Here is a 20,649-nt window from a genome sequence, read left to right as displayed (position 1 = left end):
GTTAGTTCCATGTGGATACAAACTTTAAAAATTCTGTATCTGACAGAAATGAAATGAAATGGGGTTTAACGTCCTACTGTTTTGCTTTGAACTGGACTAATGAAGACGGGCATACGCCATACAGTGTGCTATGAGGGAAATTTTGCCCGGACAGCGGCACTACGGCCTACTCTTATATCGAATTCCAACTATCAAGGGATCTTTTACGAGCACGCCAATGTGTATATGGGACCTCGGTTTTTCGTCCCATCCAAACGACTAGACAACTGTCCTTGTCAGGCCCTCCGTCCTGCATCACTGACAAGGGGGAACCATGCCGGAAAATCTGGATGAACTTTCTCGGCCAATGCAGGGATCGAACATCCGACCTCAAGGCTAGTGAGCCAGTGCCTTACCCACTTAGCCACCCTGTATCTGACAGAAATGTTCTATACCTAAGTTTGGGGATTGGAGCAATGAAATGTAAATCATTAAGCAATCCGTATAATGACATTAAAGTTACATTTATCTTTTCATTACAGCTGCAAATGAAGCTATTAATGCTCTGTCTGGAAAAGTGACAGGTATGAAAATACCAGATCAGTCTGGAGAAGCAAGTCATATACAGTATCAGATGACAGGGTAGATATAATTATAGTCATTTTTAAAAAAAAAAAAGAAACTGAAGTGTCTTGTTTTATAATATCCTAGATGTGTTATTCTGACAGAGCTAGGAATGTTCTACAAATTTGTTTTTGAATTGTAGATTTTTATATGACCGCCACATGAAATGTGGTCCTATATTGCCGTCCGTCCCTCATCAACAATATCCTATGAACACTCTACAGACTGTTAAATTAGTGAAATGAAGAAGACTATTGAATTTCAGTAATTTCCATTAATTATTTCTTGAGTTATACTCCTTGTTTCACTTTGTAGAACATAGTGAATGCTCTAATGACAAAAGTTATCGTCCGATCAGTCCATCATCAGAATTTCTTGAGAACACTCTAGACTACATTTATCATCTGATTGTTTTGAAATTTAAATGAAGAAGGCTGTTTAATTTCAATAATTCTTGTTTATTTCTTCTGGAGTTTCACTTTGTTGAACCTTGTAAACCCTCAAACGACAAAAATTATCATCCGATCTGTATGAAATTTATATACATGATTCAAATTAGTGAAATGAAGAATCCTATTGAATTTCATCAATTTCTGTTATTTCTTGAGTTATACCCCTTATTTCACTTTGTTGAACGTTATGAAAAGTTGTGAACGACAAAAGTTATCATCCGATCGGTCCGTCATCCACCATTTTCATGTGAACACTCTACTGACTACATTTATTATCTGATCGTTTTGAAATGACTATGTTATTTACCTTAGTGAGACAAAGAAGCCTATTTGGTGATTTCAATAATTTCTGTTAATTATTTCTTGAGTTATACCCCTTGTTTCACTTTGTTGAATGTCCTAACGACAAACTTATCATCCGATCTGAATTAAATTTATATACATCATTTAGATTAGTAAAGCGAAGAAGTGTATTGAATTTCAGCAATTTTCGTTAATTACTTCTAGAGTTATGGTTGATGGCGGTATTACATCACTTGGAGCAATTTCAATTGGAACTCAGATGTTGCCATGCTTAAAATGACTAGACCTCTTTGATTTGGGTAAAAAGTAAAATTGTGTATTTCATTGGATTTCTTCATGGAATATTTTTTACGATACAGTAAGCTCAAAATTAAATTAAAATTAGTAATCTTTGTACAGAGCTGAACTCCTCACTGGTTCTATAATTACATTTACAGCATGACTATCACAAGTTTTACTAAACCATCTGGTGGTATAACTCCTGTTCCAAATCAAGGTTTAAAATGGAGTGTAACTGGTGCTGGTGTAGCAATGAAAGGTAACTGGCGATACAAGTACAAAAAAGGATGGTAAGTAGTGTTGTTTGAAGAACAATTACTGATTTATTTAGACAAAGTTTTGTGTTAATTAATGATACAGTGGGATATGCAGGATTTTTTTTTTAGTGTGTGGAGGGGTTGGGGGGGGGGGGATCAATCCTCTGAGAAAACTTGAAAAAATCTGGGTGTCAATTGTGATCTGTGGCTCATATCTGGACCTAAATATAACATTCAATTTGATCACCTACATTACCCAAATAACAAAAAGCTCATTATCATATGTTTCATAGAAACAGAATAATACATGAATTGTTTTATGGGGGGGGTGTGGGGGGAGAGGGTATGAATGGATCCATCACTGTTATTATACTTTGCACTATTCTACTAGTACATAATTCTGTGAGTTGACCAGAATGCAGGAATATAGTGTCCTAATCAAGGAGACAAGGTTTCAACACCTATCCAGAGCACAGAGAACTGTAATGTGGAAAATCTCTTTTAATATTAAGCTGTGACGAAGTGGGTGAGAGCATAAAATAACTGGTCTGAATCTGATTCAAGGGTAATTAACTTATCTTAAAACTTTTCTTTATCAGCACCGGTACTTATAGGCTTAAAATTGATAAAGATTCTCCATGTTAAAGGCACCTGTGATCCAGAATAAAGATTAAACATACTGTCCTGTTAAGATCTAGTTCCTGTGTCATTTCCTTCCAATGCGTTGAATATTGAATATGGTGTAAATAGTAAATAATTATGAATTTATTTCAGGATTAAAATATCTGATCATGGTAGTTTTGATGCTTCTGCCAATGGAATCTCTTTTTCTCTTATAATGAATATTGGTAAGATTTACTTGTTATTAATACTGAGCTCACTGGTAGATTCCACAGCAATCCAGGTGAAAGTCGGGTCAGACTCTAACATGGGCCTAGGTGATTGCGGAACCAAGATCAATAGTGAAACACATTTAATACGTGTACAATCCCATCCTGCGTTCAACATAGTTTTATCTTCATAACACCAGATTAAACATGCATTATGCAAGAGCAAAATGTTATCTAAATTATCAATTAGACATTAATTAACTTATCCAGAACATAATAAACTCTCGATGTCAAGGCTAGCCTTCAATGTTGGCTGGATTAGATTTCGATATTAAAATCAAAACAGTGGATAATCGAGACTATGCTGTTTATATTAATGATTTTAGTAATGATGACCGAGACTATGCGAAAATTTCACCCGCTTTGTTCTCGGCTCATAGTGGATCAATTTGACTGAAATTTTCAGCAAATTACCTTTACACCATCTAGTTTTTAACTATTATAGCGAGAATTGCCATCTCTTTATCTAATCTCCCATAATGTATCTTTAAGCATGGTGTATTTTGTAATGACCTATGATAAATAGTACCTAATAATGCAGGCTAGGCTGTTTCATTCTTTAATATGATAATATAAGGTTATTGCCAATATAATTATTCAACTGATTTTGAATTGTATGTTCTTTAAATGTAGGAAAAGATTCTAACGGTCGACCACATTTAACAGCAACAGGAGGCAGTTGTAGTATCGGCGGAGTACATATCAAGTTTCATGGTGGAGCATCTTGGATTTATAATCTCTTCTCAGGTACCATAGAACGAAAGATCAAAGGAATCCTACAAGCAAAGGTAATGTTATAAACCTTACATTAATATTTTAGCAAATCAGGAGCTTGTTTGCACTGAGAGTTGATTATGTGGCCGAATTGTTAGATTTGTCATTGAGTCAAATAGCGTGGTTTCAATCCCCTGAAAAGAGTTCCCTGTCGAGTCTGGTATGATGTCCACAGGTCATCTGGTTTCCTTGCACTGCTTTAAAGACCCCTACACACAAGCGAATTATTGAAATAAAATGGAAGCATGCGTTAGTCCCGAACCTACCCAGTTGGTGTCGAGTGGACGTTAGTTAAACTCCATCTCTCTCTCTGTTTGCACTGAGATAGTATATTATCTGTTAGTTAAACTCCATTTCTCTCTCTGTTTGCACTGAGATAGTATATTATCTGTGCACCGATTTAAATGTTGTTTTATACAGATATGATACCTCTCAACTTATATCAGTCTGTTAAAGGACAATATCGGTGTCAGTCATTATCACATATGTGATAGAACTGGTTAAACACGTTCCAAATATAATTTTAACACAGAGATCATTGCTACGATGGATGCGTAATGAAGTTTTCTACAAAAGGAAGTAACGAACACAAAAGGAAAACATGAGTTATCCCTCTGTATAACTGACTGAAGTGACAAGTGATAACAGATGCACAGGCGAATTTCTGCTCACTAATGTCCTTCCAAGACCAAAAGTTGTTATACATGTATGAGACCGTAAGAGGATATCTGATTATTCAATAAAGTAATTGAATGTCATTAGATAAGAGAACACAAGATAAATAGAAATAGTCCGTACATTCCCTTGCTTTTATTCATTCTATACTTAATAAAAACATGGTAATGCACAGACTTTTTCTATTTTTCTGTCGTGTTGTATCACATATGTGATAATGACTGACACCAATATTGTCCTTTAATTGAAAATTACAAAGTCTTATTATCAATTAATTTATTTTTTATTTTAGCTGATACAAATTGTGAAAGAGGCAGTTAATGTTGATGGAGAAAATGATTTACAAAAATTACCAGGTATAAATTTTTACTGATTTCTTCTATATTAGGGGAGCTGGGTCTGTCACCATATGATAAATTGACTTGACTAACTTCATGGGTTTTCTCTATTTCAGTGACTGTTGTTTTAGCTAAGAAGTTTTTATTAGATTACAGCTTGATATCTACTCCAACATTTACAAGTACATATATGGAAACACATCATAAGGTATTCTTAATATATTTATCAATAATATAGGCTAAATGGAATTCTTTGCTGCCCTTTCTTAACATTTGAAAATAGACATAACCAAGGTTTCCTGTACATGTTGACTTGCATGTAAAAGAACCCTTGACAGAGTAGACAGAAAGACAGCTGATCAGTCAAAACTTCCCTCATAGTGTATGCTCATCCTCACCAAAAGGGTCGGTGCTGAACATTAGGACCTTAAGCTTCATTTCATTGAAATTCTATACTGTATATTTCTTTCTGGTTTATTTCTTTCTCTCTTTTTTTTTATTTTTAGGGTGAGATCTTTTGGAATGGAGATAAAACAGAAGCGCCATTTCAACCAGAACCAATACCAGAAAATAAAGATACATCCAAGATGGTGTACCTATGGTTGTCTGATTATATGGCTAATTCTATGGGTTATACAGCCCTTAAACATGGATACCTTAAATATAATTTTTCATCTCAAGACGTAAGTCTAATGCATATTCACACTTCTAATGTGATGACAAGTGCCATCGACAATAAGATTTGGACCTATATCCTTTCAGGTTTTGCCTGTTGTAAGCTATAAATTTGCTGTTAATTTGGCAATAACCAGAGATTGGAAATCTGGCTTGATTTGCTAAATGTTAGGCAAACACAAGAAAGCCATTTGCTAAATGTTAGGCAAACACAAGAAAGCCATGCCTGTTTTCTATCTGACTGCACAGCATAAATATTTCCAAGTTAAGACTTACTATCTAAACCAGGACAAGTACTGAATAGATTTTGGATCCACATGCAGAAACTTTTCAATTCTAAAGTATGATTTAAAGTAGCTAAGTCTGTAACTCAGTATCATCCAAAGTCTTCGACATTGAAAACACAAATTATTTGTCAATTTAAATCAACATTGCTGTTGTGATCTTACCGGGAAAAGATGGGCTTCTGATATCTAATATTTATGACAAAATAATCATTTTACCATTGGTACACGAATCGTGTACCATAATGCGTTTCAGCGCCCTTTGTAACAAGGGGCTCGAAGAAGGAGGCTAGACATATTCCACAAGTCATGTAAAACAGTGATGCCATATTCTTATCTGGAGAGCATGTGCAATAAATACTATCGGTGTAGACTGGAATAACCAGATACTAGAGATTGCCATTCGATTGAGACTTCTGGCATATTTCATTGAACATAACTGATTTGAAATTGAAGTAAAAACAGAAACGATTGAATGTAAATCAGTTTATATACATCCATATTACATTATTATATGCGTTGCGACCCATATTTGTCAATTTTTAGGTCTCAAATATTAGCGATTTAGCTCCTTTAAGTTAATTACAACATAATTATTGTATTGTATTTTCAGTTACCACCAGCAAATCGATCAATATTAAATACAACCTGTACAGGATTGAAATGTATAGGTATAATCATACCACAGGTTAGTATTTTAATTTACACACCTCAAGGGCGAAGCTTATATCTCTCATAGCAACTATGAATGATTTATGGTGGTTATTCCTGTATCAACATTCTGTAATGTCATTAAGTTTTTATTTCGAATTGAGAGGATATAGATGTTTCATAATATATGAATTTTGAGATACAGTACTTACTTTTAAAATGTGTAGTTTTTAATTACCACGGTTTTATAAATAAAGCGATATGAAAACAACTTATCAAAATTTGAGGGAGTTTGAATCCTTTGAAAACTATAATATTTTGAAAGTTGAATCTTTAAAAAGAATATCAATCCAAAAATAGTTCAACTCTGGTCTATATAATGAATGAAATTTTACAACATTTATAAGACAATATAAACAATTCATTGTAACCTATAAGTGTTTTGTAAAATGTTTTTATTGGTCTATTGTTAATCTGATTGAATCCATGTTGGGAGATTATATTTTCTAGTTTTTGTGTATTCAACTTCCTACAAACTAAAGTGCTTTTTATAAACTTTAATTTTCTAGATTGGTAAAAAGTATCCGAATTGTCAACTAAAGTTAAATATGATTGAAACAAAAGCACCAGTATTATCAATAGGGGATGGTTCATTGAAAGTAAATGGTTCAGGAATTGTTAATATTTATGTCCAGAAAAAAGGCAAAGCCGATATCTTTGTTCTTACTTTGAATGTGGTAGGTAGAACTTTTATATAAATGTGATAGATATTCCTTTCATATAATTTATCAAGATTATCTCTATTACATTTTTACATGCCAAAATGTTATGGGTGTTACCACCCTTGTATATCTGTATGTTTGGGTGCATTTTTAAACCAGGTCAAGTTGTTTAGATTTTTAAAAATGAACTTGCCTGCATTTGGGTATATTTAGGGATAGTCCATCAGTATTTAAGTATTTAATTATCTCATTTAAATTTCAGACACTAGGATTTACTGCACAAGCTTCATTAAAAGGTCAACTTCTTTATGCTAAAATATCTAACCCATTGTAAGTAATAGTAGTATATTATGATTACTTTAATGGTATTTATGTACATTTTACTATACTTTCATTCGATAAAGTTAGTTGGAGGCATTAGTGCAACTCAGGGACAAAGTGTCATGTATGGGGCATGCTATTTATACTGCTATGGAATAATATGGTTTACTTTAACACTGGAATTAGTAGTAGTACAGTGTTATTGGGGTTTTTTCCCTTCCCTTTTCTGCAGTTTTCCTGACCAAAAGTTAGCCCTGGTACCAGTAATTACCAGTTGCTGTTGGTTGAATAATCTTATTTTGTAGATTGAAACTTGTTACACTTGAAATGTTTATATTTATTTTGTAGATTGAAACTTGTTACACTTAAAATGTTTATATTTATTTTGTAGATTGAAACTTGAAGTCTTTAAATCGAATATTGGAAACGTCAGTGTGAGTATTGTACAAATTATGGACAGATGATGGTTTACGTTCACAAGAAATAATAATAATAATTACCATTTACAAAGTGCATTAATACTTAAGAACAATTTCTAAGACAATGAACACTGTGATAATGGATAGACTTAGAGACAAGGCGAAGTTTCGATAAAAATACTTAAATTTTACCTAAAACTGAGACTTCTTTTTTTTATATCAAAATCTAAATTATGAGCGAAATAATTTGTATTTCTCATAAAAATTTGGTAATAGTTATTTGATTTCAAATATGCAGCCACAACACAAGCTCGGTTGGATGTTTAATTAATATAAATGACAATAAGAAATTTATTTTTTCCTTACCATGATTTTATGGGGGTTTTTTTGGTTTTTTTTAAATAGGGATCAGCTATACAAACAATGATGCAGTTGGCTATTGATATGGTCGTTTTTCCACAGCTAAATGGTGAGTCAGTAACATCCCAGCCTTCGAATTATGCAAACCTCTGTCATCACGGGCGTACAGTTTTGTATCTAGAGTCCCTGAAATGCCATTTCCTGGACTTTGGGGGAAGATTTTGTAGAATCCTGATGGTCAGAAAACATTTTTAACATGAGTAAAATTGAGTACTACGCATGGGAATTCATGTTATTTATATAATTTATAAATTCTTTGCTAATATTGAAAATCACCTGCAAATGACATAATTGACCTTTATAATATCGCCTTAAATCCTCCATACATAGAAAATATGTGAAACTTTTGCGCGTTTTGTGATATCTAATCATAGTATACACAGATATATTCATACATATTTTAAGTACTTGGGATTTTTCCCTTCTATTTCGTCTTTGTTTGTTTACCTCATTTAGTTGCTGATGCATAATTTTGAGACCAACTGCAGTGACTGCACTTATTTGGAGACTGACTAGTCCCCCCCCCCCCCCCCCCCCTGATATTTACATGTCTGTCATAACATTTCTGAACAGAGTTGAGTTTACTTTTATTCTATATTTGAAAATAATAAATGTATCACAGTATCACTTGTTTTATAGCACAGGGAAGCAAAGGTCTGGTATTACCCCTAACTGATGATATACAATTATCTAATTCTCAACTTATCATACAGAAAGTAAGTATTAGAATTAAATTAATTATCTAATTCTCAACTTATTACACAGAAAGTAATTAAAATTACATTTTGTATTCTATACTTATCATATTACAAAGAAAGTAAGTATTTAATACATTATCTAATTATCAATTTATTACACAGAGAGTTTGTATTAAATATTTTATCTAATTATAAACTTATTACACACAAAGTAGGTATTAATTACATTACATAATTCTCAAATTTATCATACTGGATAAGTATGGCATTATCCTACTAAAGATTAAGTAAGCTTTTACCTTATCTATTGGTGCCACTAACCAGGAGATTTTGGGTTGGATCCTTGGATTGACTGAGACAGTTCTATAGGATTTTCCAGCCTGCTTTTCTCTTGTGTTTTATGCATGATGAAGGACCTGACAAGGAAAAGCATCTTGTCATTTATTTATCCTTTAAAGCAGAGTGTTAAGCCCAGGCCTCGTAATGTTTAAAAAAAGCTACCTGTTCATACCTGTCGCTTCAGTAAATAACCTGTCACTCTCAATTATCAAAGACCAATCACATGACACATATCCATACATGTAGGTACACACACACACTCTTAAATTGTTTAGGTTTTGACATACATTGCTCCATATAAATACGGTAATATTGAAACCTTTTATTTCTTCGACATTGGAATGCCTAAAAGTTCTTGAAAGTCGGCAAATCTGCTTTGGCTCAGCGACTCGAAGATTCGTACAATTCTATCATCTGTATCCATGCAAATTCCGCCAAGTATCATGGTACCAAACTTGCGTACTAAATCGAATACTTCGCCAATCCACGTAATTTACAGTATCTATTTCCCAAGTAATCATAAAGAAAGTAACATGAAATTCCATTATTAAATTATCAAATAATCATATTGAAAGTAAGTATTAATTATTTTACCTAATTCTCCATTTATCATACGGTACTAAAGATAAGTAATAATGGCATTATCTAACTATATATTAAGTAAGAAATTACAAAAACTAGTTCTCAACTGATCACACAGAAAGTAATTACGTTATCTACAGATATAAAACACAAATTTATATGGAAAACAATCACTGAAACATAGTGTGAAATAAACCCAGTGATTGTTTTCCATATAAATTTGTGTTTTATATCATATGTTCAGTTACTAAATGCCGTATAAGGATTTCGTTATCTACAGAGAGTAATTTACATATCATATACTAATATTTTCAGTAACTGAATTATAGAATTCACAATTATTTTGTACACATTGTTCTAAGCTTAGGTTAAACTGTCTGGTCTATCTGCTTTATAAATTGGAGATTTAGATTTACTCCAAAATAGAAAAAAAAATTCTGAAAACCTTGCCACTAAACTTTGTGTTATTGCTGGATACTTAAAATTGATTTCACAAGATAAAATATTCCCACAAATAATTGTTGTAACATCCATCATTTTCTTCATCAGTGATTGTAAACAATCCAGTGATCATGTATAAATGCAACTTAAAGATTATAAATTACTTTCTATTGATTTCATCCTGCCACAGATAAAATCAGTTGGATTTTCAGTAGGGGTGTGAAATCCAAATTGCTTAGGTAAACACTTTTTCATAAAGATAATACAAAGTTTAGTGTTAAGGGCTTTAGAATATTTTATTGTTCAGTTTTTGAGTAAATCGGAATATCTGATTTATGATTAACATCTTACTGTTCTGCTCCGACTGGGCTGATGAAGGGACACATAAGCCATACGGTGTGATATGAGGGAAATTTTTCCCAGAGAGTGGAATATAGCCTTCTCTTATATAGAATATCAACTGCCAAGGTTTATTTAATGTGCACAGCAAGGTGTACACAGGACCTCTGCTTTCCATCCCACCCGAAGGACTATACATTGTCCCCGATGTATGATGTAGATTGCCCAAGTAACAGCATGCAGTTTAGTCATATGGTATGTGCAGTGAACATCCAGGTTATCTTGCGTCAGGTATAGTGGAAGACAAAATTAGTGGACAGATTCTAACATTGCTAAATCAATAATTTCATGACATGCTTGATTTTTTCATTCTTAATAATCTTGATAACTTTTCAAATAATATTCAAATTATTATCTCTTCCAGCATTCCTTGATGATAGCTACTGATCTGATTTATAAACCCAAGATACAAACAGACCATGATGCCATTAATCATCCCAACATACAGTACAAGAAACCAATATTTCAAGTTGTTCAACATAATATGAATATGCCAAAACCTTTGTAAAGAATGAGAGCTGTATAATATACTTTGTGGTCTGCTTGAAGACTAAAGGGATGTAACTCTATTTTGAAATGATTTATTTATGTAAAACCTTTAAGACATTTAAGATGTATTTTAATTTAATGAAATTCAGCATAACCATTTTTATTCAGAATTTTATTTAAGTAAATGGCTAACTCTATTTTATAGTGAATATTAATAGATTTTAAATATTCTGTTTCATCTTCAAATGTATTCTACAAAATAACACCATAAAAATCACATATAGAATACTGGTTTTACTACCGGTATTTGTATATATTCTACTAAATATTTGTTCAATTAATATCAACCTACAGTTTTTATGGATACTGAATAACTGGATTTATTAATATGCAGCATTTTGAGAATGATACTCTCATGATAAAGTCTCATCTTTATCAAGCATTCTAGCTAAACTGTACCTTGTGTTAATATGTGCCTAACTGCCTATCAAAGAAGTTGATATGTTTTATAATTGTTATATGCTTTTTGCATTAAAAATGAATGATAATTATCAATATTTATATAATTCAATTACACATACTTATATAAATTTATGGCTAATTAAAACAGAAGTACAAATATTCTGTTGAACTCATTCTATCATGACTTAAAGAAAAGTCAAAACAATTTGATATGACAACTTACAGGTGTTTTTTTTTTATTGTAAGCTGAAAAAGCCAACTTTTAGCCAGTTTGATTAAGCTATGTACATTAAAATGAAATAACAATAGTTATCTATAAAGTAGCCTATTTTTTAAAACTAATTCATTCATGCAACTAGGAACTTGCTAAATGCTTTGATTTATCAGAAGATCATTTATAATCTGCCAAGGATCAGATGAAATTGGACCTAATATAATCTAAGTTCGCCAAAACCTTTTTTGTCTATATTATTGTAGAAAGATTGGCCAATCTTTCATAGAACACAACTTGTGGGCAGACTATGCATTTTTTGTAAGTAAGGTATGTATTTTTATGGTACAGGTTTACTAGTCTATATGCAAAACCAATATGGTATCAGTATTTTTATTGCACAGCTGAACTATATACAAAATGATCATTGTATTTTTTAAAATTTATATATATGCTTTGTTTATGATGTCTTTCTTTTTTAAAACATTTACAATAAATATTATAGGCCTACTTAAGCTTGTATTAGTGTATTATATTACGTAAGAACATGAAATAGGTTCCTGGTGGACTAAAAGGTAGCAACAAAGTCATGCCAGGGCCTCTGAAGGGGGATAGTCTTGCCAAACGTGGGGTACTTTAGAGGGGCGGGGGCTCTCTCTCCCTAACGCCGAGACCCTTTTGGTTCTGTGGTATACCATATACCTCGATACTTGGTTGAGGGATTAGATTTAAGTTCTGAAAATCTGAACATGAACATAGTTCGCAACAACGTAAAAACGTTTAAATGTACTGACGTATTTGTTTTAGCTATGATTGGACGCCTTCAGTTTCACCAGCAAATATTGACAGTTAAGTTAATCAAGCAGTGTTTTTAAAAATCTTTGAACCGCCATTCATAATTACGGTATATTAGGTTTTCTACTTGCTATTTTACCATTGTCTAGGTCGTGCATTTTGATTGGCTATTGTGCGCTACATATATTTAGCCCCACCTGCATGACGTTAAGATGGCAAAACAGTTCCGTTGTAAGAATGTCAAACATTGTCAGATTTTAATGCTTTGATTTAAAAGCATAGGCGTACTGGCTCGATCAATGTTAAGGAGAGTGGGGGGGGGCTGAACTGGAAATTCCCGAAAGAATTTTGGGCTACAGATGGCGGCGTCGTTTGTCTGCGAGAGGCAAAGGGGGGCTGTCCCACTTCCAGCCCGTGACTACAGCAACTTCAAAGTGGTCTAATATAGTCTAACCAATCAATCGTTTACAGTCCACTGCCCCAAACGTGTTTTCCTGCTATGCTAACCCTTGAATAAAGCATCTTCAATGTTGTCCAATATGGCCTACCTTAGGTGGCAGACCAGAATCCCAAACAACCCACCGATCGTTGTTGGGAATGGGGGTCTTGTCCTCCCCAAGCAAATTTAACCGCCGCAAATGCGCTTTTCAGCTATTCTAGACCGTGAGTTAAGCAACTTTAAAGTTTCAAATCGTTTTGCAACATGCCATCCTGAATTCCAACCATCCAATCGGACTGTTGCAGCTGAATTCACAAAAATAATCGATGCCCGAAAAATGTCACACAAAGTAGAGTGGCTCCACACAAAATGTTTTAATCCATAGTCAATTCAATACAAATTCGTGGTATTTAGCATTTTATTAGATTTCAGGCACCCTAATTGCCAAATAAATAGATGAAGTAATAATTTTTGTTATCACTATACCGGAATAGTCAGATTGCCCGTCTTCTTGCTCGGGAGTGAGACACACACACCTTCACAAGACCCTCTCCACCGCCCCCCCCCCCCAAAAAAAACCCAACCCCCCACTCCCCCCACTCCCCCCAAAACAACACAATACACAAATGCAGATCTTCCTAATATGGCTATTACAGACGCTCATTCTCTCGACACGCAATATCCCTTCCACCCCCATCCACACACACAACCTTTCTACCACCATCCGATGTATAATATAATAGCATTTGGAAAGTATACTAGTTTTCAACAATTTACATGGCAAAAAGAATAAAATTACCGCTTTTCGTGTCTAGCTCCTTTAGGGCGCGTCGAATTACCCAATAACACCCAATAACTACCCAATAACGGCCCAATAACACCCCAGTAACACCCAACAACTCCAAAATAACAACCAATAACTACAAAATGTTGACTTTGGAAACACAAAATAACAATTTAGTTGAATTTAAGAAGCATCGCTGCTTTGTGTCCAAATCGGAGTTTCACGCTCACTCGCCTGAATAACACCCAATAACTCCAAAATAACAACCAATAACTACAAAATGTTGACTTTGGAAACACAAAATAACAATTTAGTTGAATTTAAGAAGCATCGCTGCTTTGTGTCCAAATCGGAGTTTCACGCTCACTCGCCTGAAGGGACATAACTCGTATATGTGATTTTTGTTGACAAGAAATTAATAACACCCAATAACTGCTCAATAACACCCAATAACTGCCCAATAACACCAAATTGTTGACTTTGGAAATACAAAATAACAATTTAGTTGAATTTAAAAGCCTTGCAACGTTGAGCCCAAATCAGAGTTTTATGCTCACTCGCCTGAAGGGAGATAACTCGTGTATGTGATTTTTGTTTACAAGAAATTAATGTATGCTTTCGTTGCAATTCGTTTTAATTATACATGATAGGAAAAATCCCCGAGTTGAGTATCCTTGCTGATATTCAAAGCTTATATTGTGAAGTATGTCAACGTTTGTGCTATTCAGATTGTGAGAAAGTAGATACTACTCAGTTGAATTTTTTTCAATGTTCAAGTGAAGACTACATATGTAGGTCTTGCAGATCCAACTATGCTGGTTTTGATATTCAAATCGGAGTTTCACGCTCACTCGCCTGAAGGGAGATAACTTGTGTATGTGATTCCCCAGTTATACCTGACAAGAAGTAGTGTCGTCTGTCCAGAATCGTGGGCTCTCTCTGGGTCATCACACTGGTAAAGACCCCCCCCCCCTCCCCGCACACACACACACACACAAGAGAATTATTGAAATGACATAGTGGACGTTAAACCTCATCCCTCTATCTACATAATTAATACTCACGACAAAGTATTTTGTGTACGTTTTAATCCTTATATATCATTACATATCGTTAAATCAAAAATCGCTTTAACTAGTGCATTATTATTATATATAAGATGGCCATCAATCTATAAATAACTATTTCAACCCCTCCATGGGTATCGTCAGGCGGTGGCAATAACATAAAGTTATTACAGATATCCCCGCTATAGTTATTTTTATATCGCGAAACGAATCAAAACCCCATAATGCTTGGCCCCATGATGCTCCATTGGGATGGCGAAGCACCAACCTATCACTATTTCTTTTCACATCTTCGTTCCCAGTTAGGTAGTGATAAAATAATATTTGGTACCGACAAAGAAAAATCTATGACTAAATCTTTGTATGAAGTATTCCAAAATTCTAATTTCTTACTTTGTACAAAACACATTAAGGAAAATTTATATCGATATTTAGAGAAATCGGGAACACCACAAAAAGAACGCTCAATTATAAGAAATTTAATTTTTGGTAAGGAAGGAATTGTATATTCGAAAAATGACATGGATTTTGAAATGAAAAAAGATGACTTGTCTGTTTATTTTGAAAAATATCCTAGATTTGAACAATATTGGGACAGATATTTAAAACATAAATTGTTATTATATGTTATTAAGCCCCTCCAAAATAAACTGATCTCAAACTTATGGACTAATAACAACGCAGAATCAATTAATAATAGATTGAAACAAGAAACCGATTGGCATATTCAGAATTTACCTGACCTTGTTACAAAATTGGCTAGAGTGTCAACATTTCAAATTCTTAACATACGTCGGGCTTTACACGGGACAGACAATTGGCAACTTGTAGACCACAAATCTGAGATCCGTCCTGAAACATGGGCTTGTAGAAAAAACTCATTGAATGGCTATGTTAGTTTTAATAAAATATTTTATATGAAACAGGTTTAAATGTTTTAATAAAATATTGTTTTGTAAAGGAATTAAAATTAAACGCCATGTATCTCGTTACCTCGTCAGGTAGCGCCTTTGTGCGTAGAATATTTGGCAGTTAATTAGAATTTCTTTACAGACTAATTATTTTATTATCTTTATAATATTTTCATATGAAACATTTTTAAATATGTGTATGTTTTTTTTAGAAAACATTGGTTTGTAAAGGAATTAAAATTAACAGCCAAGTATCTCGTTATCTCGTCAGGTAGCGCCTGTGTGCGTAGAATTTCTTTACAGACTAATCGTTATGTCGTCGGGTAGCGCATTTTTGCGCTAAATTATTGGAAGTTAATTTGAATTTCATGAAAAACTATAGCGGGGACATCTGTAATAACGTTTTGTTATTGCAACCGCCTGACGATACCCATGGAGGGGTTGAAATAGTTATTCCATATTTGACGCCCATGTATAATTAAAACGAAATGCAACGAAAGCATACATTAATTTCTTGTAAACAAAAATCACATACACCAGTTATCTCCCTTCAGGCGAGTGAGCGTAAAACTCTGATTTGGGCTCAACGTTGCGAGGCTTTTAAATTCAACTAAATTGTTATTTTGTATTTCCAAAGTCAACAATTTGGTGTTATTAAGCAGTTATTGGACAGTTATTGGGTGTTATTAATTTCTTGTCAACAAAAATCACATATACGAGTTATGTCCCTTCAGGCGAGTGAGCGTGAAACTCCGATTTGGACACAAAGCAGCGATGCTTCTTAAATTCAACTAAATTGTTATTTTGTGTTTCCAAAGTCAACATTTTGTAGTTATTGGTTGTTATTTTGGAGTTATTGGGTGTTATTGGGCAGTTATTGGTGTTATTGGGCAGTTATTGGGTGTTATTGGGTAATTCGACGCGCCGCTCCATTATTGGGGTGGACCTTGTACGACATTATTAATTCTGTTCGTCAATGTTTCTTTTTGGTCATGGTGACCCCTTGTGATATAATATTCGTATCATACTAACGTACAATGTTTTCCGACAAACAACAGCTTCCTGGTGTGTCATATTTGATTGACGTACCATCTGAGTGGCTGAATTCCTTTTAATTTATGGGGTTTTTTTCACCTTGTTTACAAACTTAAAATCAAATGGCGTGAAAACAAAGGAGAAATTTTAAATAAAAACTATGGAAGCGTATAACGGAAGCGTATAGGGGTCATGCAAAATTTTGTAGAAGACCTCGAGATCCTGCGATCCTGTGATACTTTCTCGAGATCTCAATTTAATGTTCTCGAAATCCCCTAATAATTTTCCCGAGAATCTCCCATCCTGTGTTAACGATTTCGAGAAATTGATTTAATGTTCTCGGGATCTTGCCATCCTGTGTAAATGTTCTCGAGATCTCGGGTATTTTTATGTGTACGCGTAGTTTTAACGTATTTTCAGCGCCCCACAATCTGTCGTTTCGGAGTCCCCCGCCACCCCCCCCCCCCCCCCACACACACACATACACACTTTCCCGAAAACCTTAATAGCGCCACCGATCCTACAGGTTTTAATGGATTTGTTTCAAATTTAGTGTAAAGCATCGGGGCCATGAGAGGACGGTCCCTGTCGCTTCTAGCGCCACTTATCGTTCTGGAGTTATTCCCCCTATCCGAAAAACTTGTTAACGCAATAGAGGCTACAGTTTTTAACTGATTTTGTTTTTCAAATGTGGTGTGAAGCACTAGGACCTTTCGATTTTCAGTACTCCTCAAACTTCTGTTCCAGGGTTACCTTCTTTGTATTTCTTAAAAAATATGTGACGATGAGAGGACGAACCCTATCGATATTCAACATTCTGTGACCTTCTGTTCCTAAATATACCCTCTCCCCCGCCCGCTCCCTGAAAGCCTTGTTCACGCCATAGAGGCTTCACTTTTAAAATTTTGTGTGAAGCTTTGGAGTCATGAACTTTATTGATATTCAATGGGAAGCGATCTTTCGTTCCGGAGTTATACTCTCCATTCTTTGAAAACCTTGTTTTTAACGGATTTTCAATATTCCGTGTTCCGCGACAAGGATGACCTGTTAATTTTCAGCAATATAGCCTTTTCTATCCCAGAGATATAACAAGCACGTGAACACGATAGAGATTAGATTTCTTGATGAATGCTAGATCCTTATTCAGTTTATTAAACAACCAAGTTTTCTTTTCGAATAATCTGCTGTTGAGGCATAGATGCTGCGTGGGCGTATCTCCTCCACATTTTGCGTGGCTATCGTTCAAATTTCTTTTGAATCATTAGTGTCATAATCATATTTCAAATTTAGTGTAAATCATGGGTACCCTATCGAGAATTCGAGTTAATGTTCTCGAGATATTGACATCCTATGTAAATTTTCTCGAGATCCCGAGTTAATATGAAACCTTATATGATAGTGTCTCCACGTTGTGAAGCAACCATTGTCCCAATACTTCGCACCAAATTTGATAAAAATAAAGTATTCTAACATTTGTTACAAAGGAAAACTGCTAACTAATGAAAGAATAAACGGACAATCGATAGGGTACCCATGATTTACACTAAATTTGAAATATGATTAAAATCGATAGGGTTCATCGTCTTATGGCCCCAATACTTCACACCAAATATGAAATTCAAAACCCTACCACGTTAGCTTTAAAGTGTGAAGCTTTGAATTACAGACATTCTTGTTAAACATACATTATGCCAGAGCAAAATCGGCCTATTTCAGGTCTTTTTTTAGGCCTGAAATGTTATAAAAACTATTAATTAGACATTAATTAACTTATCCAGACCATAATCAGCTCTCGATGTCAAGGATTTCCTGCGATATTTGTTGGATTGCAGTCCGATTTGCTGCAAAACTTTCCTTCGTGATTAACGATTAAATGGATAATCAAGACTATTAGTTTTGTCTTATCAACTTCAGTAATGATGATCGAGGCTAAGCGGAACTTTCATCCGCTTGGTTCTCGGCTCATAGTGGATCAATTTGACTGAAATTTTCAGCAAGTTGCCTTTACATTATGTAGTTTTTAACTTTTATAGTGAGAACTGCCAACTCGTTATCTCATCTCCCATAATGTATCTTTAAATTATTTCAATTTAATGTGTGGGCGAAGTTTAATTAAAAATGTCATTTTTTGCAGAGTTTCGGACCATATTTTGTTTTAGAATAAAGCTAGACAGGGAGTTTATTGTCTTGTGGCACAAATGCTTCGGAGCAGATTTTAAATAAAAAATCTTGAAAAACTCTGGGCTCTAACGCGTTCACAAGGTTAACCGGAAAATAGGAATAATGCCATAAGAAAACCTCAGGGAGCGCTGCAAATCAATAAGGTTCATTGTTACGCCGAAAATAAATAGGGTTCCTCTGCTTGTGACACTAATGATTCAAAAGAAATGTGAACGATAGTCACGCAAAGTGTGGAGATACGCCAACGCAGCATTTATGCTTGAACAGCAGATTATTCGAAAGGAAAACTGGGTTGTTTAATAAATTGACTAAGGATCTAGCATTCTTCAAGAAATCTAATCTCTGTGACCGAAATCTTATATTGCTGAAAATTAACAGGGGTTATCCTTGTCGCGGAACACTGAATATCGAAAATCCGTTAATAACACAAAATTTGAAACAAATCCGTTAAAAACTGTAGGCTCTATCGTGCTATTAAGTTTTTCGGGAAAGTGTGTGTGTGTATGGGGGGGGGGGGGGGTAAACTCCGAAACGATAGGTTGTGGGACGCTGAGAAAACGTTAAAACTACGCGCACACATAAAAATACACGAGAACTCGAGAAAATTTACACAGGATGGCACGATCCCGAGAACATTAACTCAAATTCTCGAGATCTTTATTTAACACGGGATGGGAGATTCTCGAGAAAATTATTAGAGGCTTTCGAGAACATTAAATTGAGTTCTCGAGAAAGTATCACAGGATCGCACGATCTCGATGTGTTCTACAAAATATTGCATGACCCTTATATATGGTGGCTGAAAGCGTCCATTTAGATCGGCGGGTTTCTAGATACAACGCGAGAGTCGCCGTTAAGCCAGCACGACGAAAAAGGCGCCGATCGGCGACTTTTTCGTCGTACTACCTTATCGGCGACCCGCGACTTTCACAACACGAGAGTCGCCGTTAAGCCACGCGCCGAAAAAGTCGCCGAAAAAATCGGCGCCTTTTTCGGCGACTTGCTTAACGGCGACTCTCGCCTCGGAAGTTTATAGTTAGTTACATGCGCAATGGCTACATTTTACTTCTTGTATATAAAATGGAGGAGCTTTTGGATGAGTTAGGACTTGTAGGCTAGCCTACTTTCTGCCACAGATGGAGCAACATGTGGCAAACTCTTGCACAAAAGCATGTATGAGGTTTGCCAAATAAACATGCAATTTTCGGCCCTACATTTCAACCTAACCGACCTCTCAAAATCATGAATATTCACCAAAACCGGCAGAAAATGTATTATCAAACCCCTTTCTTCGATTCTACACCAAAAATCGCCATTCAAAAGGGGGAAAAGGGAAAGGGAGAGAAAGACTAAAAATAACTTTCGCCCTACATTACGGCGTAGAAATATTTGTTGATCTGTGTGTGTAAAATGTAGCCATTGCGCATGTAACTAACTATAAACTTCCGAGGCGAGAGTCGCCGTTAAGCAAGTCGCCGAAAAAGGCGCCGATTTTTTCGGCGACTTTTTCGGCGCGTGGCTTAAGGGCGACTCTCGTATTGTGAAAGTCGCGGGTCGCCGATAAGGTAGTACGACGAAAAAGTCGCCGATCGGCGCCTTTTTCGTCGTGCTGGCTTAACGGCGACTCTCGCGTTGTATCTAGAAACCCGCCGATCTAAATGGACGCTTTCAGCCACCATACTTATACGCTTCTGTACCATATCTGGTATATTCAAGTATTTTTCACTGTCATGTTTCGTAATTATAAAGATCG

The 20,649-nt window shown here is 34.9% G+C and overlaps 1 protein-coding gene across 1 annotated transcript in view; it reads left to right on the top strand.

The window, feature by feature from the left end:
* The window catches only part of LOC130010440 (lipopolysaccharide-binding protein-like), a 52,861-nt gene extending 40,662 nt beyond the window's left edge, over positions 1–12,199 (top strand). Inside the window, 14 exon segments of the mRNA XM_056100031.1 lie at positions 522–621; positions 1,796–1,927; positions 2,669–2,742; positions 3,418–3,572; positions 4,526–4,589; positions 4,688–4,779; positions 5,078–5,254; positions 6,144–6,218; positions 6,751–6,918; positions 7,166–7,233; positions 7,616–7,658; positions 8,049–8,112; positions 8,703–8,779; positions 10,887–12,199. Coding sequence (XP_055956006.1) covers positions 522–621; positions 1,796–1,927; positions 2,669–2,742; positions 3,418–3,572; positions 4,526–4,589; positions 4,688–4,779; positions 5,078–5,254; positions 6,144–6,218; positions 6,751–6,918; positions 7,166–7,233; positions 7,616–7,658; positions 8,049–8,112; positions 8,703–8,779; positions 10,887–11,030 — 1,433 coding nt within the window. The 3' untranslated portion in view covers positions 11,031–12,199.
* Positions 12,200–20,649: the final 8,450 nt, after the last annotated feature.

Source organism: Patella vulgata, chromosome 3 (assembly GCF_932274485.2).
Source record: "Patella vulgata chromosome 3, xgPatVulg1.2, whole genome shotgun sequence".
NCBI classification, from domain to species: Eukaryota; Metazoa; Mollusca; class Gastropoda; family Patellidae; genus Patella; species Patella vulgata.
Note: the sequence above shows the minus strand (reverse complement) of the source record. Positions and strands in the feature narration are given on the sequence as shown.